The sequence below is a fragment of the Gopherus flavomarginatus genome, chromosome 2, assembly GCF_025201925.1.
Source record: "Gopherus flavomarginatus isolate rGopFla2 chromosome 2, rGopFla2.mat.asm, whole genome shotgun sequence".
Classification (NCBI taxonomy): domain Eukaryota; kingdom Metazoa; phylum Chordata; order Testudines; family Testudinidae; genus Gopherus; species Gopherus flavomarginatus.
The window spans coordinates 180,449,604-180,476,227 of record NC_066618.1 but is presented as its reverse complement, the minus strand read 5'-3'; the positions used below and the strand labels follow the sequence as shown (position 1 = coordinate 180,476,227).

The 26,624-nt window shown below is 39.4% G+C and overlaps 1 protein-coding gene across 2 annotated transcripts; it reads left to right on the top strand.

Annotated features, from left to right (window-relative positions):
• Nucleotides 1-1,187: 1,187 nt before the first annotated feature.
• SSR1 (signal sequence receptor subunit 1) lies at nucleotides 1,188-25,258 on the top strand. 2 transcript variants are annotated; one of them, XM_050940256.1, is made up of 9 exons: nucleotides 1,188-1,413; nucleotides 6,381-6,499; nucleotides 9,067-9,154; nucleotides 9,377-9,639; nucleotides 10,376-10,452; nucleotides 14,264-14,342; nucleotides 15,515-15,608; nucleotides 20,249-20,312; nucleotides 22,017-25,258. In XM_050940256.1, the coding sequence occupies exons 1-9, from the start codon at nucleotides 1,329-1,331 to the stop codon at nucleotides 22,021-22,023; spliced, it is 876 nt and encodes a 291-aa protein (XP_050796213.1). In that variant the 5' UTR covers nucleotides 1,188-1,328; the 3' UTR covers nucleotides 22,024-25,258. The 2 variants fall into 2 exon arrangements, with proteins under 2 accessions (XP_050796213.1, XP_050796214.1); XM_050940257.1 differs by having other exon boundaries at nucleotides 20,249-22,166.
• The last annotated feature ends 1,366 nt before the right edge of the window (nucleotides 25,259-26,624 follow it).

Genomic DNA, 26,624 nt, shown 5'->3' with positions numbered 1-26,624 from the left:
CTTTCCATTGACTTCAAAGGATATTGAAACAGGCTTATAGGCCCCAGTTGAAAAGTACATAGGCACCTGCTTAACTGTGATAAGATGTAAGCACATTTTGCATTTGTTCCTGGCAAGTGCACAGCACGTGCACACACAACTCATATTGATCCCATGGTTTAAGAAAAAAAGCCACCAAATACCACAAGTTTTGCAACACAATCATGAGAATTAGCAACACTGAACAAAACCCTAATCTGAGCTTCTGGAGATGTCAGATTGTGGTGAACAACACACCATGGAAAGACCCAGTGCCTGACATCTCCATTTCATCTATCTGTATCTTGCCCTGAAGAGATGTGGGGTGCCACCATGGAACATGGACCATCTTAGATGGAGAAGCCAGTGCCTGAGAGTGGATGTGGGGGGGGGGGGCGCGTTGCACTGTCCTGCCTTGATTTAACCCAGGGGTTCTCAAACTGGAGGTCAGGACCCCTCGGGGTCACCAGGTTATTACCTGGGGGTCATAAACTGTCAGCCTCCACCCCAACTCCCGCTTTGCCTCCAGCATTTATAATGGTGTTAAATAGATTAAAAAGTATTTTTAATTTATGGGGGAAGGAGGTTGGACTCAGCAGCTTGCTATGTGAACGGGGTCACCAGTACGAAGAACCACTGATTTAACCCCAATGAGAGTGAGCTGCCAGCCAGCAGTATGAGAGTCTTGGTGAGCTAGAACATGAGTGTTAGGGTGGGGTTAGTTCTCTCCCCTCCCACACGTGCACGAAAAAAGTAGGGCACAAAAAATAAATGCAGGAGGTGCTGGGGGGTTAAATCACTTTATTAAAATGGACAAAACGTAGTCACGGCACAAAGCTACTGGGGACAGTGACAGCCAAGAGGCAGCATGACCCCCGCCGCCCCACAGCTGCCTGCATTGGGACAACCCCGCTCCCCCGGTTTGGCGCTGACTCCCCGCGCTCCTTCGCATAAGCGCGGGAGAAAAGGTTCGCCTGTCATAAAGCTGACAGAAAAACAACTTCGCACATGCGCAACGTGAACCTTACAAAGCCCCTTGCTTGTGCGCCCTAGGGGCCTGGAAAACGAGACAGTCCGTCCCGCACATGTGCATTTGAGGTTCTGGGCATGCGCCCTAAGGGCCAGAAGAAAGCGTACGTGTTGTTTAAGTCACGTGATCCCCTCCCGCTTCCCCGGCGGAGCCACGTCCTCTGCGGGGCGGGGGTGGAGAGCGTGCGTGGCGTGAGGGCGCCAGGTTCCCGGATGGAGGCGATGGTGATCGCCATTTGGGCAAGAGCAGCAGGCGCGGAGGGCGCTAGGTAGCTGCCACTATGAGATCCCCGACCCAGCTGCTGCTGCTCGTGCTGTTGGCCTTTCCCGCCGCGCTGCTGCTCGGCGGAGTTCGCGGCGGCCCGGGTGAGAACGCGCGCGCTCGTGTTCGGGGAGACGTTGATATTTGAAATTCGAACGGGAAACAACCGCTTCCTGGAACAGGCGAGCGCGTGAGGGGCCGGGCCTGGGCTTCCCCGGGTGGGTGGAGAGACCAAGATCCTGGGCACGGAGTGTCGGGCGGGGGGGTTGGCCCGGGATCCCCCTGTCCAGTTTGGAGGCGGCCAGGTCCTGCCTTCCTGGTGCCTGGCACTGCTGGGCGCGCTGGACATGCCGGCGGTAAAGGCAGGCGCCTTCCCCAGCGCTCAGCTGGGGCGAGCCGGGCGGCGCGGAGAGGTTGAGCTGCTCGCTGGCCGCGAGGCTGACGTGTCACTGGTCTCCCCACTCCGGCTACCGGTCCTCGCACGCGGCTACCCCGACCAAACGGCCCCGGGTCGGTGGCTTCCTCCTGGACATGTGCTGCGCTCCCCAGTGACTCCTGGACACCCAAAGCGCCTCAGGGCTGGCAGCCGGGCCGGCCCGCGCCCGTACTCGGGGTTAGGTGGTGTCTCTGGCGGCCGAGAGGTTTCCCGCGATCGGTCACACACCGTTGGCAGGTGTCACAAGCCACAGCGCGCCCAGATTGCCAGCCTCGGGGCAGGGACTGTCCTGTTGTTGCAGTGAGCAGTAACTTTATAGCAGGCACCTTCGGCCCCCGGGGGTGGGGGCGGGGAGGCATCATTTCAAGGCAGCTAGTAAGGACTGTGTGACTATGCAGAGCGGCTGCTAAATTACAGAAGGCTGTAATGCTTGAAATGGCTGTAAGGGTCGTTTTTCTGGACTTGCTATATAAATTGATGAGTGCCTACTTTAAAACTGCAAGAAAATGCCTTGGCAGCCAGTCTTCTCTTCTTCCCTGCCCCAAAGTGTCCTTCAAATAATAAAACACACTCGTCTGTTTACACTGTAATTGTATCTGATTTATACCTTGAAAATTGCTGATAATAAGTTGAAAGAGGGCTGAAGGGCAATGCTGTACTTGCACGCTCTTCTGCCTGGGTACTGCAGCATATATCATGTGTTCCTCTTCCCACAAAAAAGCAGCTCTCTTTTTCTACTATTGCCACATCATCATCCCTTCTGAAATCCATTGAAGGGAGCACAGATTAGTGTGTGGTTTAGGAAGCACTTTTATGTAATGATATATAAAATAACATAGCAGGCACTGGCTATAGTTAAGGTTATGTCAGAACTTTAATTACAAATCCAGTATTCGCGAACGCTTTACTTTTTCTGAAACCTTCTAGGGCTGAAATTATTTCAATTAGTTGTGGCTAAGCAGTAAACTTGAAAAGTTTCTGAAAGTCTTTTTCTACAAATTGCTAAACATAACATTTGAATTCTACTGATGTGCTAATCCTCTGACGATTTGGGCCTAGATCCACAAAAGAATTTAGTAATTGTGATGCTGAACCTTGTGACACCTAATTTTTAGGCACCTAGAAAATCACAAGAATGGTACTTTAATCTAAGAAACCTGAATTAGGCGCCTAGGCTTCTATATTAAGGTTTGGGAGAGTTGAGAGTTGGGGCTACACTGAGGGAGGCAGGGGGGTGTTTGAATTAAGATACGCAACTTCAGCTATGCTATTTGCGTAGCTGAAGTTGAAGTATTTTAGTTCCACTTATCTGGCCATCCTTACGGCAGTGAGTTGACCGCCGTGGCTCCCCCTGTCAACTCAGTTTACTCCTCCTGCCGACATGGAGTACAGGCGTCAATTTGGGGATCAATTTATCGCATCTAGGCAAGACATGATAAATCGACCCCTGATACATTGAATACTACCTGTTGATCCAGCGGATAGTATACACGTACCCATAGACTGCAATCCACTAAGCCAGCAGGATAGGCAGGGAACTGCCTAAACTAACCAATGAGAGATGCCAACCAGAGGGGTATAATAAGCAATCTGTATGAGACTGTTTTAGTGCCACACTAAATCCAAATTTTTCTCTGGTCCAGGAGTATTGCTCCTGGCCTGTTTGGGAGTAAGTGCCCTGCATAGCTGCTGTTTTGCTTACAAGTTACTTAAACTTAATAACTTTGGATTTTTCCAAAGCAGGTGAATTAATTTTGTTTCTGTAACAATGAAAAGTCACTATGAACTTGAAATCTGTTAATCTAAAATGAGTTGAATAGCTCCAGGTCCTGTATCTACCCTTGACCTCCCTGACAATTTTTTTGCATTTACTGTCCTATTCTACTATATTTTAAAACAGTACCTTTCCTACTTATTTGTAGGTAGGTTAATGCCGCCAGGCCTCGCGCAGGTTTTGGGCCCAAAAGGGAAATAATAAAACTGATTGCACATGAAATACTGTCAAATGCATGAAGTAAATAGGGATTTTCTCTTTCTCCTTTTCAGTTAAGGTAATTTTAGGTGTAACACTAACAGTTAGATTCACTTGCCTGAATTAATTTATGTGCGCCTGCGTATTGTCTGGCCGATGAGCATCCACTGAAATGCCGCCAAGAAGCAGTGTCCTCCAGAGGCGTTGCCGCTGAAATGCCGCCAAGAAGCAACAGCATCCAGAGACGTCGCCGCCGAAATGCCACTGTTTTTCGACGGTGACACCTCTGGCTGATGCTGCTTGTCGGTGACATTTCGGCAGTGACACCTGTTGACGTTGCCGCTTCTCGGCGGCATTTCGGCAGATGCTTGTCCACCGGCAACGGTCTTCGGCGGCTCGTCGTCTGGCACCCACCAGACAAAAAAGGTTGGGGGCCACCACTGTAGAGCCTAACAAATTTATTTGAGCATAAGCTTTCGTGGGCTCAAGCCAACTTCATCAGATGCATGCAGTGGAAAATACAGTAGGAAGAGAGATAGATACACACAAAACATGAAAAAAGGGTGTTGCCATACCAACTCTGAGACTAATCAAATAAGGTGGGCTATTATCAGCAGGAGAAAAAACTTTTGTAGTGATAATCAGGATGGCCTATTTCAAACAGTTAGAATCATAGAATATCAGGGTTGGAAGGGACCTCAGGAGGTCATCTAGTCCAATGCCCTGTTCAAAGCAGGACCAGTTCCCAACTAAATCATCCCAGCCAGGGCTTTGTCAAGCATGACCTTAAAAACCTCTAAGGAAGGAGATTCCACCACTTCCCTAGGTAACCATTCCAGTGCTTCAGCACCCTCCTAGTGAAAAAGTTTTTTCCTAATATCCAGCCTAAGCCTCCCCCACTGCAACATGAGACCATTACTCCTTGTTCTATCATCTGGTACCACTGAGAACAGTCTAGATCTATCCTCTTTGGAACCCCCTTTCAGGTAGTTGAAAGCTGCTATAAAATCCCCCCTCATTCTTCTCTTCTGCAGACTAAACAATCCCATTTCCCTCAGCCTCTCCTCATAAGTCCAGCCTCCTAATCCTTTTTGTTGCCCTCCGCTGCTGGACTCTTTCCAATTTTTCCACATCCTCCTTGTAGTGTGGGGCCGAAAACTAGACACAGTACTCTAGATGAGGCCTCACCAATGTCTAATAGAAGGGAATGATCATGTCCCTCGATCTGATGACAAGAAGGTGTGAGTAACAGTAGGGGGAAAACTAGCATGGGGAAATAGGTTAGTTTGTGTAACTCTCCAGCGCATCATCAAGGATCTACAACCTATCCTGAAGGATGATCTCTCAGATCTTGGGAGACAGGCCAGTCCTAGCTTACAGACAGCCCCCTAACCTGAAGCAAATACTCACCAGACACCACACAACAAAAACACTAACCCAGGAACCTATCCTTGCAACAAAGCCTGTTGCCAACTTTGTCTACATATCTATTCAGGGGACACCATCATAGGACCTAATCACATCAGCCATACTATCAGAGGCGCGTTCATCTGCACATCTGTCAATGTGATATGCCATCATGTGGCAGCAATGCCCCTCTGCCATGTACACTGGCCAAACTGGACAGTCTCTGCGCAAAAGAATAAATGGACACAAATCAGACATCAAGAATTATAACATTCAAAAACTAGTCGGCGAATACTTCAGCCTCTCTGGTCAGTCGATTACAGACCTCAAAGTCGCAATTATTCAACAGCAAAAGTTCAAAAACAGACTCCAGTGAGAAACTGCAGAACTGGAATTAATTTGCAACTGGACACCATTAAATTAGGCTTGAATAAAGACTGGGAGTGGAGGAGTCACTACACAAACTAACCTATTTCCCCATGCTAATTTTCCCGCTGCTTTTACTCACACCTTCTTGTCAACTGTTTGAAATGGGTCATTCTAATTATCACTACAAACGTTTTGTTTTCTCTTGCTGATAATAGCCCACCTTATTTGATTCATCTCATTAGAATTGGCATGGCAACATCCATTTTTTTCATGTTCTGTGTGTTTGTGTGTGTGTAATCTTCCTACTGTATTTTCCACTGCCTGCATCTGATGAAGTGGGCTTTAGCCCACAAAAGCTTGTGCTCAAATACATTTTGTTAATCTCTAAGGTGCCACAAGTACTCCTCGTTCTTTTTGCTGATACAGACTAACACTCTGAAACCTGTTAGAAATAAAGAACACTTTTCATATCCGCTACATCTAATGTTACAATCTTACAATAATGAGCATTCATGGTACAATCAGAAGTCTAAGAAGCAGCTTGGTTACTTCCTAGTACCCTAAGGCAAACACCTTGACAAACCTTATTTTCACTTTTTTCTCTGCAGTTGTGTGCATCAAAGCTTTAATTTGTTTTGAAATTGCTGGTACGTAAATTACTAAATTTTAAACTTATTCAATAGAAACTTCAGTTTCTAAACTGATAGTGATTTCTCCTTATACAGACCAAAACTTTTGCATCATAATTTGCAACTAAAACCTCAAGCTATTTATCTCCTACCAGTAAATGTAAGTCTTGGAAAACCGAAATATGATCCCAACGTCCCCTTAGTCAACCACACTTACAGAAAGTGACTTCTGGTATTTCCATCTTGTTTTGTTACTAGGTTCAAGTTTACTAGTTGCAGCCCAAGATGCTACGGAGGATGAAGAAGCAGTGGAAGATACGGTAGTTGAAGATGAAGATGATGAAGCTGAAGTTGAAGAAGATGAACCCACAGACTTGGTAGATGTGCATACATTTTGTTTCAAAGCATTAGATTATACAGCTTTAAGTTAGAGGTTAGATGGATTAGAAATATGAATTTTAGTATACCATATTTAATTTCTTTAAAGTGGCTAAAGAAAAATATAATTAAGGACCTTAGAAATACTTTCAATTTGGGCAACTAGGAAGGATATACGAGGAACAATTAAATAGTAATTGGAACACTGGCTGTGCCTAACAGCATCTTAAAAAGAGAACACTAACTGAAATTGCACAGTTCATGCTTTTTCCCACTTCAACATTCCCCTTAAAAAGATAATGGTATTTCTTCAGTGTAAATTTGGTTTGTCATATTGTCTCTTTGAAGTCTTATTTAAGCCCTGCAATAATGTTTGAAGTCTAGTTTTGAGGCATATTTTTGCTTCTATTAATTACATCTGCAGTCTGAAATAAAATTACCAAAGTACATTTGTTGTGCCACCAGAAATGTCACTTTCCTTTTTGAGGCAACTATTTCAAAATCTTGATGTGATATGATTTTATTTAGTGTTACTAGTCACCTCTGGCAGATTTAACATTCAGCTGTTAAATACCTGGTAGAGGCTAATCTCTTGACATCAACTCATGCACATTAATGCTAAGAAATTAAAATGAAAACTTGGGGTGTGGGAATGGGAAAATAAAGGAAAATGGAGAGAAGATGAAAAGAGGAGGGTGTATGTGGATTTTTATATATAATAAAAGCAAATAATTACTAGATTACTGCTTGATAAATACATTTGATGCATTTTACTGGTTTTCATCAAATTTATTTGATGCCCTTCCATAGTACGTGACCAACCAGATACTATTAGGCAGGAATTAAATATTGGTGGTATTAATGGAATACATTCAATGTACATTGTCTATTTAACCATCTCTAGTAGTAAGTTGAAAATTGTTAAATATAGTGTTCAAATATTATAGGACTGATCTTGAAATGACACAAGATGTGGCTTTGCATTGAGGCATGAGATATCTTTCTCTCTGGTTAGTAGGCTTAGTTCTTGGGTTTAAAAGGGGAATAGAGGTAAATTTTTGAAGTCCTAGGGATGAATAGAGTAGTGAACACTCTAAACATTTCCTGTGTGCTAGATTTTCTTCAAAAAATATTTGGTCCAGGAATAAACATAAGAATGTAAGCTTAATTGAAGCCTAACCCTGATCATCAAGTTAACAGCGCTTGGTTAAAAGTAACCTTCACACTCTAACTTTATGTGATTAACAGTATCTCCCTCAATATATCTACAGAGTTTTGCAAGTAGAAAACAATATTATAATATGAGGTGTACCTCATTTCAAGGATTGTAGCATTGGTGATATCCTTACCAGGCTAGAAACATCTTTATTATAAATAGCTGCTGCCCTTAAGAATTCCTAGATGAATAGGAAATCACTCCCCAAATTTTTACAAGATATAGGATTCCTTGTTTCAAGAGTCTATCCTCTTATTTGGAGATGGAAGGACAGGCAATTGGTATACTATTATAATATAGGCATGAGAAAATGAGACCTGTCCAGAATGTGGACTCAAAGAACAATTAAAGGGACTGAGTTCAAACACAATACAGCTTTTTTACCCTTAACATCTTAAAATTCAGTGGAAATAGTCTTTAAACAAAGATTTGTCTGCAGCAAAACTTACAGAATATAGTGTAGACAATAAAAAGTAAGGTCTGTTTTAATAAGCGACTTGCCATCTTGGAGTAGGTATGGAAACTTACTTGAATTTTTGAAGTTATTTTTAGACTGTTCATTTAAACAATGACTCTCCTGTTCCTTTGTGATCAGAAACCTTATCCTTTAGGTAGAATTGAAAGGTGTTTGTCAAGACGTGAGTTGAGATTATCTTCCTTGTAAGTTCCTTGTAGGACTTCTGACTCCTAAAAAGTGTCAAAGTACTGCACTGCTTTAAATATTTACTCATGTCATCTAATAACACAGACTATACAAACATATCCACCTATCTTGGTTAGTAAACAGGGAACTATATTTTGGCTATTTAAGTAGTTGTTACTTAAATCTTCTTAATACATTTACATTTAACAAATTTTATATTGCATAGACAATCATTTACAAGAAGGATGCCTTGTTCTCAGTTTTCGACTTTATTATAAAGTAACTAGATGCAGAAGGATGAAATACCCCTTGGCTTAGACCAAGCTCTTTGCTCGTTCTAAAAAAATAGAGAACAACTATGTAATCGGGGAAAACAAGACTCCACAATTTTAGATTACCAACTTCTAAGCACCTCTTGTACGTTAGAGCCTATGAATATGGTAATCATGCTGCATTTAACTCTCAGTGGCCATTTACAGCGCTGGAGAACTAGCAGCTCAGGGTCAAAGAGAAGCAAACAGCAGAGAGTTGGCATCAGAATAGTTCTGCAACAGCAGTAGCTGTAATGTTTTGTCCCACTAATTTTGTTATAGAATGCCACACAACAAAATACTTCCGTTATACTTAACGTATAGGATTCTCATAAAATGTGCACATTCTTTGCTTCACTGTTTATTATAGGTTTTTAAAAAATTCTCTTGTCTTAGATAGAAGAAAGAGAGGAAGAAGACTTATCAGGAGAACCTAAAGCCTCACCTAGCGCTGATACAACTATCTTGTTTGTGAAAGGTGAAGGTAAGATGTGCACAAGTCATGTAGCAGTCTATCAAATGCTTGGCTGTTGGTGACTGGTCTCTAGTTTTAAATGGCATTACACATGCATAAAACAATATTGAAGCTCTAATAAAGCACTGTACAGTTTTGTTGGGGCTGAGTTTAAACTGGGATTCTTGTGCACTTCAACACTGGCATGGCATATAAAAACTTTTCTAACTTTAAGATATTGTTATGTTCTAGACTTTCCTGCAAACAACATTGTAAAGTTCCTGGTAGGCTTCACCAACAAGGGTACAGAGGATTTTATTGTTGAGTCTCTTGATGCCTCTTTCCGGTACCCTCAGGACTATCAGTTTTTCATTCAGAATTTCACAGCTCTTCCTCTGAACACAGTGGTTCCACCACAAAAACAGGCCACATTTGAGTACTCGTTCATCCCTGCAGAGCCTATGGGTGGTCGTCCCTTCGGACTGGTTATAAATCTGAACTACAAAGACTTAAATGTAAGCCCGGTTTTGGAATTACTTTTACTCTTCAAATTAAAGTGGAATTGTGGGCAGGAAGGGAAAGGCTAACCCAATTGGTAGTGTTTTAAAAAGCACTTAGTGTCTGTGTAGATAAGGATAGTGAATGGTGCTCTGTCTTGACGGAAAATCTTGACTTTCTCCTGAGATCTCGTAAACTCACTGGGTGAGATTTGTGTAGTCCCATGAATTTGAATGAGTAAGAAATGCTGGCAGGTGTTGTCATTAGCTTTTTAAAAGATTTATCAAAGGCACTAATGGGAGTAAGGTGCTTGGCTCCCATTGACTTTCAGAAGGAGTTTAACCTCTAACAGCTTCTTGCACCTTTGAAAGTTCCCTCCAGTGAACAATGTAATAAGATCCTTGGTGCTCAATAGAACATCTCTATCACAGTACAGAAAGACATGAAATTGGTAATAGTATTTGTGCTAAAGCCATGGACACTGTATCACATGTTTTTATGTAAGATTTTTTTTATTCTACGTACTTACTAAAGGTATTGCTCAGCAAGTCTTCAGCTAGCTCCAGTTTCAGAACCTCTTGTAGTGTTTTCTCCCATAGCTATAACCTTTTTGTTGTGAGCGAATCAGTTCCTCTGCTCTCCACATAGTAGTTTGTCCTCAGCAGAGGTTTTAGAATCTCATCACGTTTCCTTGGAAGGCATTACAATTATGACAGGTTAAATTGATTTAAAAAATAATCATCATTATTGCAGGGCAACGTGTTCCAAGATGCTGTCTTCAATCAAACTGTTACAATTATTGAAAAAGAAGATGGATTGGATGGAGAAACGTAAGAGAAATTTGAACTTGTTTTTGTTGGTAGTACATCAGCCGTAATGTACTGCTATATGTGGCCACTTAAAAATGCTTTTGTCCTCATATCATGGAATGCTGGAAATCCTGTATGGCCTGGTGATGGTAGAGCGTTCAGAAGAGGGGAGAGGAAATGTTAACCCAACACCTCAGAAAGAGAGGCTGTGCGTTCTTGTTCAATGTGAAATAAAACTGATTGGATGTGCACTTCTGAGACTTAAAAAAAAATTCTGTACCTAATTCATATTTCAAAATATAGTCATAATATTACTATTTCAGATAGGATAGTTTTCATTACTTTTCTGTCTGAGAGCCAAGTCCAGAGCATAAGTGTGGCCTATTGGTAATTGCAGGAATAGCCTCAAACTGAGGCTGTATTCCTAAATAAAATTATTTGTAGGGAGGAAGGGTGACACTGATGGCTCAGGATATTGAGATGTCCACATTTTGAAGGCTGAAGTACCTGTGGTATACAATTTTACTTCTGAGTCACTGTTTGAAATTAGTCTAAGTTGCAATCTGAGGGGTTCTTTTCAGGTGGCAACATGTGAATTGTTAGTCTAATTTGTAGTTAACACATGCGCTTCTCACAATTTTGGGGAAATGCAAAGAGGCTAAAGGTGAATTGCTTTAAAAACAGAATTACTTGCCCCTGGAAGTAGCTTGCAGTTCCTTGTGGGGAAACTTTTAGCAGCTTTACTTGATCTGTGGATTAGAGGCATTCATTATGAGCATTCAACTAAATTGTTGGAAAAAAAAGAAATTATGTGGTACTCTCACTACTTCTTGCAAGGATGTGGCACAGTACATACTTGTTAAACATACACTAAAATATTGTGTGTGGAATTTTCAAAAGCACCTCTGTCACTCTTTTGAAGAAGTACCGAGCATTTACAGGTGGCTGTGTACTAGAATTTGCCTGCTTAGCAAATCAGTTTCCAAAACTTACTGAAAATATCTGTCTTTTGATGAAGATTCTGATTCATAGATTCATATAATTCATAGACTCTAGGACTGGAAGGGACCTCGAGAGGTCATCGAGTCCAGTCCCCTGCCCTCATGGCAGGACCAAATACTGTCTAGACCATCCCTGATGGACATTTATCTAACCTACTCTTAAATATCTCCAGAGATGGAGATTCCACAACCTCCCTAGGCAATTTATTCCAGTGTTTAACTACCCTGACAGTAAGGAACTTTTTCCTAATGTCCAACCTAAATCTCCCTTGCTGCAGTTTAAGCCCATTGCTTCTTGTTCTATCATTAGAGCTAAGGTGAACAAGTTCTCTCCCTCCTCCTGATGACACCCTTTTAGATACCTGAAAACTGCTATCATGTTCTCTCTGTCTTCTCTTTTCCAAACTAAACAAACCCAATTCTTTCAGCCTTCCTTCATAGGTCATGTTCTCAAGACCTTTAATCGTTCTTGTTGCTCTTCTCTGGACTCTCTCCAATTTCTCCACATCTTTCTTGAAATGCAGTGCCCAGAACTGGACACAATACTCCAGCTGAGGCCTAACCAGCGCAGAGTAGAGCGGGAGAATGACTTCTCGTGTCTTGTTTACAACACACCTGTTAATGCATCCCAGAATCACGTTTGCTTTTTTTGCAACAGTATCGCACTGTTGACTCATATTTAGCTTGTGGTCCACTATGACCCCTAGATCTTTCTGCCATACTCCTTCCTAGACAGTCTCTTCCCATTCTGTATGTGTGAAACGGATTGTTCCTTCCTAAGTGGAGCACTTTGCATTTGTCTTTATTGAACTTAATCCGGTTTACCTCAGACCATTTCTCCAATTTGCCCAGATCATTTTGAGTTTTGACCCTGTCCTCCAAAGCAGTTGCAATCCCTCCCAGTTTTGTATCATCTGCAAACTTAATAAGCGTACTTTCTATGCCAGCATCTAAGTCGTTGATGAAGATATTGAACAGAGCCGGTCCCAAAACAGACCCCTGTGGAACCCCACTTGTTATACCTTTCCAGCAGGATTGGGAGCCATTAATAACTACTCTCTGAGTATGGTTATCCAGCCAGTTATGCACTCACCTTATAGTAGCCCCATCTAAATTGTATTTGCCTAGTTTATCGATAAGGATATCATGCGAGACCGTATCAAATGCCTTACAAAGTCTAGGTACACCACATCCACCGCTTCTCCCTTATCCACAAGACTTGTTATCCTATCAAAGAGAGCTGTCAGATTGGTTTGACACGATTTGTTCTTTACAAATCCATGCTGGCTATTCCCTATCACCTTACCACCTTCCAAGTGTTTGCAGATGATTTCTTTAATTACTTGCTCCATTATCTTCCCTGGCACAGAAGTTAAACTAACTGGTCTGTAGTTTCCTGGGTTGTTTTTATTTCCCTTTTTATAGATGGGCCCTTTTTCAGTCTTCTGGAATCTCTCCCGTCTCCCATGACTTTCCAAAGATAATAGCTAGAGGCTCAGATACCTCCTCTATTAACGCCTTGAGTATTCTAGGATGCATTTCATCAGGCCCTGGTGACCTGCAGGCATCTAACTTCTCTAGGTGATTTTTAACTTGCTCTTTTTTTATTTTATCTTCTAAACCTACCCCCTTCCCATAAGCATTCACTATATTAGACATTCCTTCAGACTTCTCAGTGAAGACTGAAACAAAGAAGTCATTAAGCATCTCTGCCATTTCCAAGTTTCCTGTTTCTCCCTCCTTAATTAAGCTGATAAAGCTTTTCTGCAATGATTTTTATGAAAACGAGGAGTCCGGTGGCACCTTAGATTAAGAGATTTATTTGGGCATAAGTTTTCATGGATAAAAAAACTCAATTCTTCAGATGCAAATAACTCCGTTAGTCTTTAAGGTATCATTGGACTCCTTGTTGTTTTTGTGGATACAGACTAACACAGCTACCCCTCTGATACTTGGCGCAATAATTTTTATGGTTCATAGATTTAGAACTTCTTGTCAGCTTCGGCTTGTAAAATTGGTTAGTTTAATACCTTGGAGGATGATCTACTGTTCATAAGAATAAGGGAACCTAACCTCTTAAATACTGAATGAGACTTAAACGATAATTGGAATCTATGGAAAAAGAATTCAGCTATCCACTTAGTCTAGGAAATGTACAGGCTGTTTCAGAGTTCAGCTGTAGAAAACTCTCTCCATAAGTTCTAATTTAGGTACCCATTTCTTAGGATGCTCCGTCATCAGTAAAGACTTCAGGGTATTCTTATAACATGTACATTGAGGTGGTGTATAGTACAGAAGTGATTATGTAATGGGGTCTTATAGCTTTTGTAACTGATTAGTAAATTGGTGGTCACATTTGTTTATTCTCTCTCTCTCTCACACACCCCATTTTAGAATTTGGTATGTCATGTTAACTTCAGCAAATGTGAACCTAGTGAAATGTCAGTAGCTAAATACATATTTGTTGAAGTCTGCCAAATGGCACTTTTGTATGAAAATTTGCCCTGTTTTTCCAAGTTAAGGTTATTGTAACTTATCAGAGCCAAACAACTCAATTTTGTTTACTCTGTATTTCACAGTACTTTGTATTAAACTTCATTATTTCTCACCGTCCGTCCATTCTTTCTCCTGAAAGAGATGGGAGAGAGACCTCAAAACTTGCTTTACGAGCACTTTTTTTTTTAAAAAAAATGTCACACAATATGCAGAGGCACTCCAAGGACCCGATAAAATTTCTGCAATTACTTCTCATTCTTTGTTTTAAACAACTGATTAGACTTCAAACTGAAGATGACCCTACTTTTTTTTTTTCCTCTCTCTTACCAAATAAGAATCTTCATGTACGTGTTCCTGGCAGGACTTGGCCTACTTGTCATTGTCGGTCTACATCAGCTGCTAGAATCTAGGAAAGTAAGTAAGCAATTATGTACATGCACTTCTTCAGCATCAACAGAATACTGTATATGATTAAGTGTTAGCTTCCACTCAGAGCAATACACCTTTTATGGTCTGTTATGGCACAAAAGAACTCATGAAAATTTAACTTCGATCAGTGAAATTGAAGGGAAGCAGATTGATACTATAATTCCTCCTAACCTTTAAACAGAAATGTGTCTTGTGAGCTGTTTTATAACTTGAAAAAATTATGCTGATGAGTTGCTTGTCTACCACTGTACCTTTGCTTACCTTCTTCCACCATAGCAATGGTCAGCCTTGTGGCATAAAAGGCTCTGGTGTTTTCCAAATGTAGCTACAAAACTACATTTTCACCTACTCTTTACAACCTCATTTAAGTCCTTCCTCATTTCCTGATATGTATGGAGTTGTATGGGAAATAGATTCCCATACAACTCATTCCCTTCCTCATTTCCTGCTGTTATGTCAGCTGTTAATGCCCTGGCTTAACTTGTATTGTACCCTTTGGGACTGGGATCATGTTTTCCTACATGTTTTATATTTGCTTAGCATGATAGGCCTGGGACTTGAACACTATCATAATATTGCAACTAATGGTTGTCGTCATACTGATTTGGCCAAGTAGTACATCTAGTGAAAGTGTAACTCAACACTCCAGGTACCGCAAGGATGTTGATTTTCAAAGAGTAATAATAGAATGCTATTAGGGAAAAATCCTAACTTTTTTAAAACAGTAGATCATAAGTACACTGGAGATAAGGGTAGTGTTTTGTAGATTTGTGCTTTTTTTGGTAATTATTTAATACTGCATCACTGATATGTATGGAGTTGTATGGGAATCTATATATAATTCCTACAACATGGAATGAGGATAATATGAACTTAAAAGCGTAAGATCTGATACTTTATAAGAGTTGTGACAAATTACTTAAGGTGTCAAGTTTGCTAAAGTTAGGCTACAAGGAGGGGTTGACACTGTAGCTAGTTCCAAGCTTAAAGGTGTATTATTTTGTTTGCTTAATGACAGTTGGCTTTTACTAAATACAGGAATTCCTTATTTAGGTTTAATACCCTGACATTTGTACTACATAAAGCTTTCTGATGGAAGGCAAATTTTTACACATCTCTGTGTGAGATAAACATATTCTTGCCTCAAACTCTTCCAGAGAAAGAGACCAGCACAGAAAGTAGAGATGGGCACGTCAAATCAAAATGATGTTGACATGAGCTGGATTCCTCAAGAAACTTTAAATCAGATCAGTAAGTAGTAAGCCTTTCACAACTGTGGTATGATTCGCTTCTTTTATCAAACTGTTAAACTTTTTTTTTCCAGATTCTTAAGCCATCTGCTTCATGAAACACGTTCAGTCTAGAAGTATCTTAAGCATAGGCACCTTTTTGTAATAACTTTTGCGTATTACACAGTAATTGGCTATTTTTAAATAGTGAGCTGTTTTTAAAGGTAGACTCTAAACAGACATTTGTAGAGCTAACAGTGGCAGCCCCCACAAACTTTTCCTGCCTGCCTGCTAGTCATTTTTCATTAGATTCCATTTCACTGGTTAGCTAGAAACGAAGTCCAAAATAGGTGTTACATGGCAGAAGTGATCTTTATAGAGGCTTTTTAAAAACAAAAAAAAAACCCTTTTCTTTCTTACCTATGCTTTCATAGACTGGCTTTCAGCACTGCTCACCTTCCAACCAAAGTTTTGATCACAGAATTCTGAAGGGGTCCTGCAGAGAAGTCCTAGTGGAATAAGATATTTTCTCATTCTTTCCTCCCTCCCCCCCCAGGTTTTCAGTCTGTAAAATGAACACATTTAAGACTATCAAATGATCATCAAAGTGTATGATCTTGTATTTATCGAACATAAAACATTAAGACTAAGGTGGTGTAGTTGTATTGGAGTCCTAAATATCACTACTTCTGTTAAAAATGCTAAACCCAAATTCAGTATCTGATTTTTCTTAGGCTGTTTGAATACTTGTGGATATTTCTAACTTCTCTTTTGCTGTCTTCTGTTTTGCTTTCCTGTGGCTTCAGTGCAGAGTAGAAAAGGTGAGGCATTCAAACTTTGGTGCTTTATAGTAACTGAGGGGTTTTTACTATGCATCCACATTAACTGGTCTCTGATAAAATTCTAATTCATCGCTGCATGTGGGAGTCTGTAATAGCATGAAAGCACTGGTAAGATTTAGGGCTGTCAAGCAATTTTAAAAATAATCGCACGAACAATAATCGAATACCATTTAAATACTTTTGGATGTTTTCTACATTTTCAAATATATTGATTTCAATTACAACACAGAATACAAAGTGTACAGTGCTCACTTTATATTTATTACAAACATTTGCACTGTAAAAAAACAAAAGAAATAGTATTTTTCAATTCACCTAATACTACAAGTACTGTCATGCAATCCCTTTTATCATGAAAGTTGAACTTACAAATGTAGAATTGTGTTTTACTTTTGAATGCTGGTTTTTTTGTACAATGTAAAACTTTAGAGCCTCCAAGTCCACTCAGTCATACTTTTTTTTCAGCCAGTCACTCAAACAAGTTTGTTTACATTTGCGGGAGATAATGCTGCTTGCTTTTTGTTGACAATGTCACCAGAAAGTGAGAACAGGCATTCACCTGGCAGTGCTGTAGCCAGTTTCACAAGATATTTACATGCCAGATGCGCTAAAGATTCATATGTCCCTTCATGCTTCAACCACCATTCCAGGGGACATGTGTCCATGCTGATGACGGATTCTGCTCAATAACAATCCAGGTCAGTGCGGACCAATGCATGTTCATTTTCATCATCTGAGTCAGATGCCACCAGCAGAAAGTTAATTTTTAGTTTCAGTGGTTCTGGTTCTGTAGTTTCTGCACCAGAATGTTGCTCTTCTAAGACTTCTGAAAGCATGCTTTACAGCTTGTCCTGCTCAGATTTGGACGGCATTTCAGATTCTTAAACCTTGAATCGAGTGGTGTAGCTATCTTTAGAAATCTCACATTGCTACCTTCTTTGGGTTTTGTCAGATCTGCAGTGAAAGTATTCTTAAAACGAACTACATGTGCTGGGTCATCATCCAAGACTGCTATAACATGAAATATATGGCAGAATGCAGGTAAAACAGAGTAACAGACATACTATTCTACCCCCAAGTAGTTCAGTCAAAATTGAATTAACACATTTTTTAACAAGCATCATCAGCTTGGAAGCATGTCTTCTGGAATGCATAAAGCAGAAGCATATGCAGAAGCATAAAGGGGCATGTTAATGTTTAGCATAGCTGACATGTAAATACCTTGCAGTGCTGCCTACAGAAGTGCCATGCAAACACCTGTTCTCACTTTCAGGTGACATTGTAAATAAGAAGCTGGCAGTACTATCTCCCATAAATGTAAGCAACTGTGATTGGTTGAACAAGTAGGACTGAGTGAACTTGTACGCTCTGAAGTTTTACATTTGTGTTTGAGTGCAGTTATGTAACACAAAAAATCTACATTTGTAAGTTGCACTTTCATGATACAAGTACTGTCATGCAATCTCTGTGGCGTGACTGGAAATATATATTTCACTGTAAAAATAAGTTTGTAATAAATGTAAAGCGAGCACTATACATGTATTCTATGTTCAATATATTTGAAAATGTAGAAAAACTTCAAAAAGTATTTAATACATTTCAATTGGTATTCTATGGTTTAACAGTGCGATTAAAACTGCGATTAATCATGATTAATATTTTTAATCGCAAGTAATTTTTTTTGAGTTAATTGCTTGAGTTAACTGCAATTAATCAGCAGCCCTAGTAAGATTACAACAGAAGTTTAGGTGTTGCAGGTAAACATATTGCAACATTTAACAGATATAGATCCTCCTTTAGTTTTAGTATTCTTGTGACTCTTGTTTTGGTAGTCTAGTTTAAATTGCACAGCATTTTATTCCCCTCATAGTATTGCACAGATGAAGGCTGCCATTGTGAGGAAACTTATAGTGAAAAGAACAAAAATCATGCACATGTAACAAGGTCATGGATCTCATTTTAAACACAGTTAGTTCACTTTTAATACAAGTAACTGCATATGCAAATAATATCTCTTGCATGTAGAATTTTGCACACAGTCAAATCTGTGAAATTTTACAAATCTTTATTATGATGTGGAACTACTCATGACCAGGACAAGGAGAAAGGTAGGTGAGTACAGCAGCAGCATCCAGGAGAATACCACAGTGTGCACCTACTGTATGAAATAAGTTGTGCAAGCTGATGGAAGTGATAGTGGCTATGGATCTGTGGCCTTAGATAATGTAGCATGTGAAGTGTAAGAGTAACTACTAGAAAACTGACAGTTATATGACTCGTAAGGGACACTGGTCTGGGACACTGGTCTGCTGGATTAGGCATGAATGCTATTGAGACCTAGTTTATAATCTTCAGGCTGACACTGAGTTGCTGTGATTGTGGGCAGACTACTTAAACTTCCTGTGCCTGTTTCCCTATCAATAAAATTGGAGTAGTATTTTCTTACCGATAAAGGTCTGAGGAGTGGCTGTTTGCACACGGCATCATAATTGTGAAATGCTATAAAACTATTTGGTCCCTTCCTGTGTCCTACCTATTTCTTTCCACAGGTCTTTTGGTTGGGAGGTAATGGTATAAAAGACACTAGAAGGAATAAGGAGGTTTGTAGAGGGAATGTGTATCAGAATTATGAAAGTGCATAAATTAGCACCAGAGGACTTTAGAGTAAAATGGAGAGATTGATAGGGGTCTAAACAAGGCATAAAATACTCTCCCTGGAGCTAGGGGTTCAAATTTAGGCATGGATTTATATTTTGGGTTGCATTAATTAGCGATGTGATGCTGAAATAGCCTTGAGCTTCCTGGCTTTCAGATGTTTATGTAGAAGATTTAAGACTTTTTCCTCCCTTTTTAAAAAATTGTATATTTACAGCTTTCAAAAGGTAGAGTAAAGTTTGTCTGGGAATCTCTGTACACCTTCAGTAGTGAGATTGTTGAGGACTCATATTTGAAGTCTTATCCTAACAAGCATTTGTAAAAACAGATCTATAAAGGTACCAATGATCTAGATATTTTTCCTCCCACCCGTGAATAGCTGCACTTGTCTTATACAAGGACTGAAAATTCATCTACTGTTTTTGTTTGCACAAAAAGCATCCCTAGAGCAAAGGACAGTTGTAGACCTGCCATAATGAGTTTTGTAAACTACCCCAGGATTAAACATCAAATGATTGTTATAGTATTGTGAAGCTTGAGTGATTCCTAGAGTCATGGGATTTAAAATCATTATGGCTAATCTCTTTTGCCCTGCTGAATTCTGATGAGTTTACCACAAACTATTAAAGGAATACTTGATTCCAGCTGTCAGCTGGTAAAGCATTACTCTCTAGAGGTTGATATGATGCTAGAAGATAATATGCAAACTGTGGAAGGTGTTTAGTTAACGGAAGGTAAGTGTAGGGTTTTTGGCATAGCTTCTAAAGGAACTGATAGTGTGTAATCTTTTTAGCTGGGTACAGATTAATGTTTTGAATGCAAAGCACCTTTCATTAGGGTGTATTTTAGCATTTTTAGTTTGTTTTTTACAAACAACTAAATATAGTCAGTCCTGTGAGGTACATGTCGAAGAACATGAACATTTATATGCCCTGAAGTTAAATAGATTTTAAATACTATGGTATTAGCATGTTCAAAAACAATCAAGTTTCTCTTTCATCTCAGTCTGCCTCTTGCATGGCAGTGTACTGGAAAGCCAAATAGCAATTTCCATTCTATTCAAGAAAAGCATAAGAATATTTTTAAAAAAGAGAAAAATGTGCCCTTTTAATCTGATGTACTATTTGCAGCAGTTTAGGTAATCTTGTCTCCTTTTCTCATTCAGATAAAGCTTCACCAAGGCGGTTGCCGCGCAAAAGGGTACAGAAGAGATCAGTGGGATCTGATGAGTAAATGTTAACTAATACAACAATTCAGCCTTTACTAATCCTGCCCCTGCTCCCCCTTTTTTTTCCTGGATTGCAGTAGTGCACAGAATCCATATCAACATGAGGAAAATACTACTTACTATTTGGACTGATCAATTTATCTGACTGGTGTTAACATTGCTGAAAACATACTTCTCATCCCTTTAAGATAACAAAATTGCTTTAGGGGCAGGGGGAATGAGAGTTAACCATTAAGGTGTGTGTGTGTGTGTGTATAAACAGTTGATCTGAACAGAATCATTGTGCTACATGAAATGTGCCTTTAGAATCCTATGTACTGCTGGCTTGTCATCTGCAAACCTTTCTGAAGTGTTTTTTTCCAAATGTGTAGTTGCCTAATCTCTTCAGAGTGTATCCTGTTTAAGAGTCTTCATGCATTTTTATTTTGTAGTATCCTAAAGCTATGAACTTCATTCTTTGCTGCACACATAGCTACTTTTGTTAGGGTTTTTTGTATGTTCCTACTTCAGTGATTATGCACTGATTATCTGGACTTTTAAAAAAGTAGTTAGTATTCTAAAGGCACAAACAGGTGTAACTGCTTTTAGCAGTACAGAATTTTTTTGCTGCTGTTTGATATAATGCGCACATTGTGAGGCCTAAGAATCCAAATGTATTTGTATAAATGTTAGAGGGATTTTTACAGCAGCAAAATTTGTGAAGCATGGAATGGTATGTAATCTATATAAAAGATTCTTTTTACACCCTCCCCCTGTTTATATCTGTTTAAATTGTTAGTTTATTTAACTGTTGCCAACAGTTCTGGGATATTGGACCATGGAATGCTTGCTCAAGTAATCAATAGGCCCCAATTAGTGTTCAGTGACTTCCCCATCCTTACAAAAACTAGAAGAATCACAAGTAGCAAAATGTATTGAGTTTCATAGATTATATTGGATGCAAAAGATAACTGTGTTATGAAGTTGTATGTTATGCAGAGACTCTAGTTAATGTACAGTAAAGAGACTTTTTGTAAACAAATTTTAATTTCAAATATAACCTGCAGGTGTATAAATCTGAGTTCTTAAATGACAGTAAAAAAGAAATTAACTTTGACCCTTTCTCTTGTGAAGTTTTGAACTTAGTGAAGTACTTAAATTTTGTTGTAAAATACTCAGTTTTTTAAAGTAGCTGAGTTGTAGTTAAATGACAGCTATTGGAAATACCTAAATTGTATTGTACTTCATGCAAGTTTTGTTTAACTTCTTCAGGTTGATAATTCCAGTTTATTCCCATTATTAAATACATGCTAGTTCAACATACACATTTAAAAGATACAGTGCTATGCACCCTCAAATAGGATTTGTTTTGTAGAAGATTCAAGTTTATAGTAATCATCAAACTAAAGTACAGGTCTGTCACTAAAAATGTATAGGAGACTAAGTTTTGGTATAGGCAACTGGATTTCAGTGCTGCATTCTCTGACAGTAAAAGGAAGGAACATAGTCATCTTTTATACAGATATTTAGGTATCTAAAAATATAGATAGATGATTTCTGAAAATCCAACCTGTCTGAATCATTAGGTGCTTAAATATCTTTTTTAAAAATTCCCTAGTCATCATTTTGAACTTTGCTCAGTTTGGGAAAGGTAGTGATTTGGGACTTGTAGTTTAGTTTTATAGTTTTCCTGGTGCTTATTTCTTGATCTGCCTTTGTTCTGCAGGGACTGAGCATCTGAGCCAATGACAGATGAACAATACCTGCAAATCACTTCACCACACTCAGTGTGAAACAGAGTCTAAGGTCTGAAACTCCCTCTACTGGCACTACTGTACTATAAACTTCCCTGTAAATGAAGTGTGAAGTATTTTGACTCTCTTGTCTTGATGTGGAAAGTAACTTTAGAAACATCTGTTTCCCGTTTTTAACAGTGCTTGACTTACAAACTTAGCATAACTAGCCAGTAAAGAACATTTAATTACCACATTGCAGGATCTAAAAGATTATTAAAAAAATCTTGTACAGGCTGATCATAGTAAATTAGGGTGATCAGATGTCCCGATTTTATAGGGACAGTCCCAATTTTTTTATCTTTTGCTTATATTGGCTCCTATTACCTCCCACCCTCTGTCCTGATTTTTCACGCTTGCTGTTTGGTCACCCTATAGTAAATCAAATACACTTAATCAGTTCAATGCTTCCTTCAAAACAACAACTTTGTACATCAGCTAATGCAAGCAACAAGCCACTTCAGCTAAATGGAGGATGGTTTATCATGTTATAGTCATACTTCCCCTGATTCAGCAAAGCATTTAATTCATCAGGGGAGAAACTGACTGAACCCTTTGGATTTTAATCTCAGGATTATGCCTGGTGCTTAAATTTATGGTTGCCCATCATCACATACTGGAAAGATTCTTAGTGAATTCAACATCTCTCCTAGAGTCAGTTTGAAGTCTGGAAATAGTGTTATCTCTATCCACATTCCCACGGACAATTCTGGATGTGAGTAGTTGCATTGGAAACAGTCTTCACACAGGAGGCAAACCCTCTGCACTGTACAACAGCAAAGGATCAGATCACAATTACTGTGATGGGGGTTCCATACGCTAGCAATTTAGAATATCCAACTTCATTCTTTCACCTTAGTGTAAATGAGAAAGTGGCCCTCATTCTTAATACTTCTGAAACAGATACATGGTACAACTTGAGATGTAATTAGATACAGCTCTTAAACTACACAGAACTCAGGTGAGTGTACTGTTTAGAAATAACTGTCAAATATGATACTTCCATCTAAGTTGAACTGAACTCTTGATCTTTCCCAGCAGTGGAGCAATTTAATGTAAAATAGAACTAAGAATAATTACCACTGGAAGAACTTTCAAAAATAAGTTGTATAAATTGACTTTACTAACTTAGTGATATAACAGGTTTTTTTAAGGAGAGTCAATTGTTTAAATACCTCCATTACATCAGGTAATCAAGGTTACACTTAATGGGCACCTAGCCAGTTGGAAAGGGAGGAAGAAGGTGGCTGTATGTGGCACAGAAGGAAATAGAGCCAGTCTTCACATTTCTAAGCTTGCATGGGGTGTTGCAGTAGAGGCTGGGTAAGATGTAAGATGAAAACTTTGTGGTGGGGGGTTACAGTATGCTCATTTTACTTAGTGACTTGAGCTGTAGTGATCACGTTTGCTTAATTTAATTTCTTTTTAAGGCACTACTTCCACCACTGAAATGAAATGCTTATAGTGCAACTCACCATTGACTTATATATCACTAAATTGTAGTAAGCAACCCCCAACAGCTTCTTGAGGAGAATCTTCCTACTTTTGACTCTCCATTAAGTACTTTGCATGTATGAAATAGCATGGTTTCAATTTCTTGTCCCCGTTTAATATACTATAGTTAAAATTTAGCAATACTGCAGTTCTGTGTGAAATGGCTGAGCCTGTAGCAATAATTGATCCATGTGCTGAGAAGAGATGCTAAAATAATCAATCTAGTACACTAAGGTCTCTAAGTAGCTACATACAACTTGGTTGTATGCCATAATGGGCTATCTTACCATCTGCAATTGCACACTTACGAGTTAAGTATTAAAGCTTTTTAGGATTGCCCATATTACTTTAAAGGGGTGTAGGTAGCCTGTTTTGTGCACCTATTGGGTATTTCATCAGGTCACTAACTTTTAGTCTAAAAAGGAAAAGCTATTAATTACTTTCCCAAAGGAAAGCTTGCATTAAAAATCAGTTTCACATTGTTAGTGCTCAGTAGCATGCTGACTATTAATTTGAGTATGTGTCTTAAACAGTTCAGATTATCAATGCACCTTTTTCCTTCATCTTACTATCAAATGCTCTTTCGCTGAAATTTCAGCCTGGGAGAAACAAATAAGCACAGAAGTAAATCTGAATAAACTGCTTTCCAGGCAAATCTGATACAAGAGGAAGTGACTAAAGCCAGACTTGCAAATAGAATTTTGTATGCAGTACCCTGAAGAACCATGGCCAAGTAGCTAAAGCATAGACCAAGAAATTAGATGGAGAAGGTTCTAGTGATAGGCCTGTTGCAGATTTAGTATGCCTGGGAGACATTTAACATGGCTGTACAGATCTGTGAAAAGGGAGTAATACTTCAGTCTTTATGCTCTGTTTATAAAGGACTCTTGAAATCCTTGCTGGTGCTCAAGACCCATTACTTACATTGAACAGCACTGAATTTATGGCAGCTAGGGGAAAAGGTCAAATACAAGTCCCAATCTCTGTGAGGGAGTTAATGTTAAGTTCCTTTGAAGATGAAAAATGCTAAATTCATAGAAGTAGCTCATGTAATACTTGTCAGGATTTTCAGTATTGTGCTGCAAGACTTGGCCCTACCCTGATTTGAAGAGGTGGTGATTGCTGTATAGAAGACTTATGCCCTTCACTTGATCACTGGTCATACTGAATAAGAGTGCATCAGCCTTACAGGGCCGTAAGAATCTGGATTTTTTTTATATACCATACTATTTTGCTAAATATATGAACAGAACCACAAGGAACTTTCACTGTAAAAGTAGGTTCAGAAGCTGACTTCACTCTCCTCATTCTGGTTGCAGTACACTAACCATCTTAATCACTTTTCCATGTAAACAATTTAGTTACAGCAATATTATGATTTTCAATGGGAGGGAACATGCTCTTTACAGATATGGTTTACAGACCCACTTTGAGAACCCTTTTGAAAGTGAAGGGACAAACTGTTCTGGACAACTGAGGTTCAGCTTATTAAAGTTATACCACAACTGAAATACAGATTGAATTTTTACTTTTCTTACCTGCAAATTCTTAAACAGTTTGAGAGAAAGCAAAATCACTCTTGAAACTACATCTCTAGGGGTTTTTTTGGTAAAACTAACTTGAAATTCTTAGCTTTTTGTAGTTTGTTTTGTTAAATAAAGTACTGGTATAGCACTAAAAAGCTTGATTGGTATTGAGATTATTTTTGCTGATAAGTGACTGCAAGTAATTTAATTGTGCACATGTATTTAAGCAGACTTAAAACACCTTGTACTTTAAAAGCTACCTCTATATTGAACTGTTGTACACAAACCAAAACAATAAAGTGCTCTATTGGTAGGGAGGGGGAAAGCAGCAGCAGGTCGTGTTCTGAACATAACTTATTTATATTCTTCTATTATCCTCTTGAAACACTTCAAAAGGTCAGTTAAATTTACAATGACTAGGAAAATTTTCAGTTACCTCTAACTTCCTGCCACCTTGAAAGGGTGTACAGGTTCCTGGATGATTGGCTCTAAGAATTTCTGCGCCTAGAAGAGACTGAAACAAAATGCTTAAGTAGTTAATTCATAGTTGATAGTTGCCCACACTCTAATTCACAAAATCAAACTTTCATGTTAAGCTCAAGTTGCTATGGAACAGTGAAGAAACAAGTAACAGAAGTAGAAGCAATTTCCAAAACTCATATCTTTGGTTTCTGGTGCTGCTACCTGTTAAAAGAAAACTGGAACTTTGGCACACACCTACAATTTAGTTATGACATTTCTTAGGTGGCAAACTAGCCTTAGGATTCCTGGCACAAAGCTTCACATAAGCTAATGCTGGAATACAAGTTTGTACATTAAAAGGTATAGGGTCGAGGTGGCCAAACTGCCACTCCCAAGGTATATGCGGCTCTCTTAAAGTGCAGCTCATGGAGCTCCTCATGTCCCCTGCCTCATTCTCTACCTACCAGACTCGGGGGAGCTCCAGGCTTCTGCCCTGCAGTGGGGTAGTGGTACAGGGTGGAAGCTCCAGGCCCTGGCATGTGTGCCCAGCTCTCAAACTTCTGAAGATCAAAGTCTGCTCCTCAGTGGGTCAGTAAGTTTGGCCACCTCTGTTAGAGGGTGAATAGCAGTAAAATAATCTGCAATAGACTAGTACAGTTTATAGGCTGAAACTGAAGGAATTAGAAAGGTACTATTATTAAAGGTGTAAGCTGTAGTTGCCTTAGAAAGTATAGTTCACATGCTCCTTTTGTTTTTCTTATACATGCTCTGTTTTTTTAATGTCCTGAAATGGGTCCTAATGTCAAATTCTTTCATACACATCTTTCACCCCCAGCTGCAGCCTCTAGTTTAACTGAGACCAGACCAGGTTCCCTTAAGTCTTTGAAGAAGCTAGGCCTCCCTTCCCGCTTATGTTACCAATTTTGCTCATTCTCTTTATAACAGTGCTCTTACCACTTAGCTGGTGCTTTCGCCATGTGCCTACCCTACTATGCTACTCTTTGCATAGTACTAATCTCCATGCATGATCTACATCTTCCTTCTGCTAGTTCCTAATAG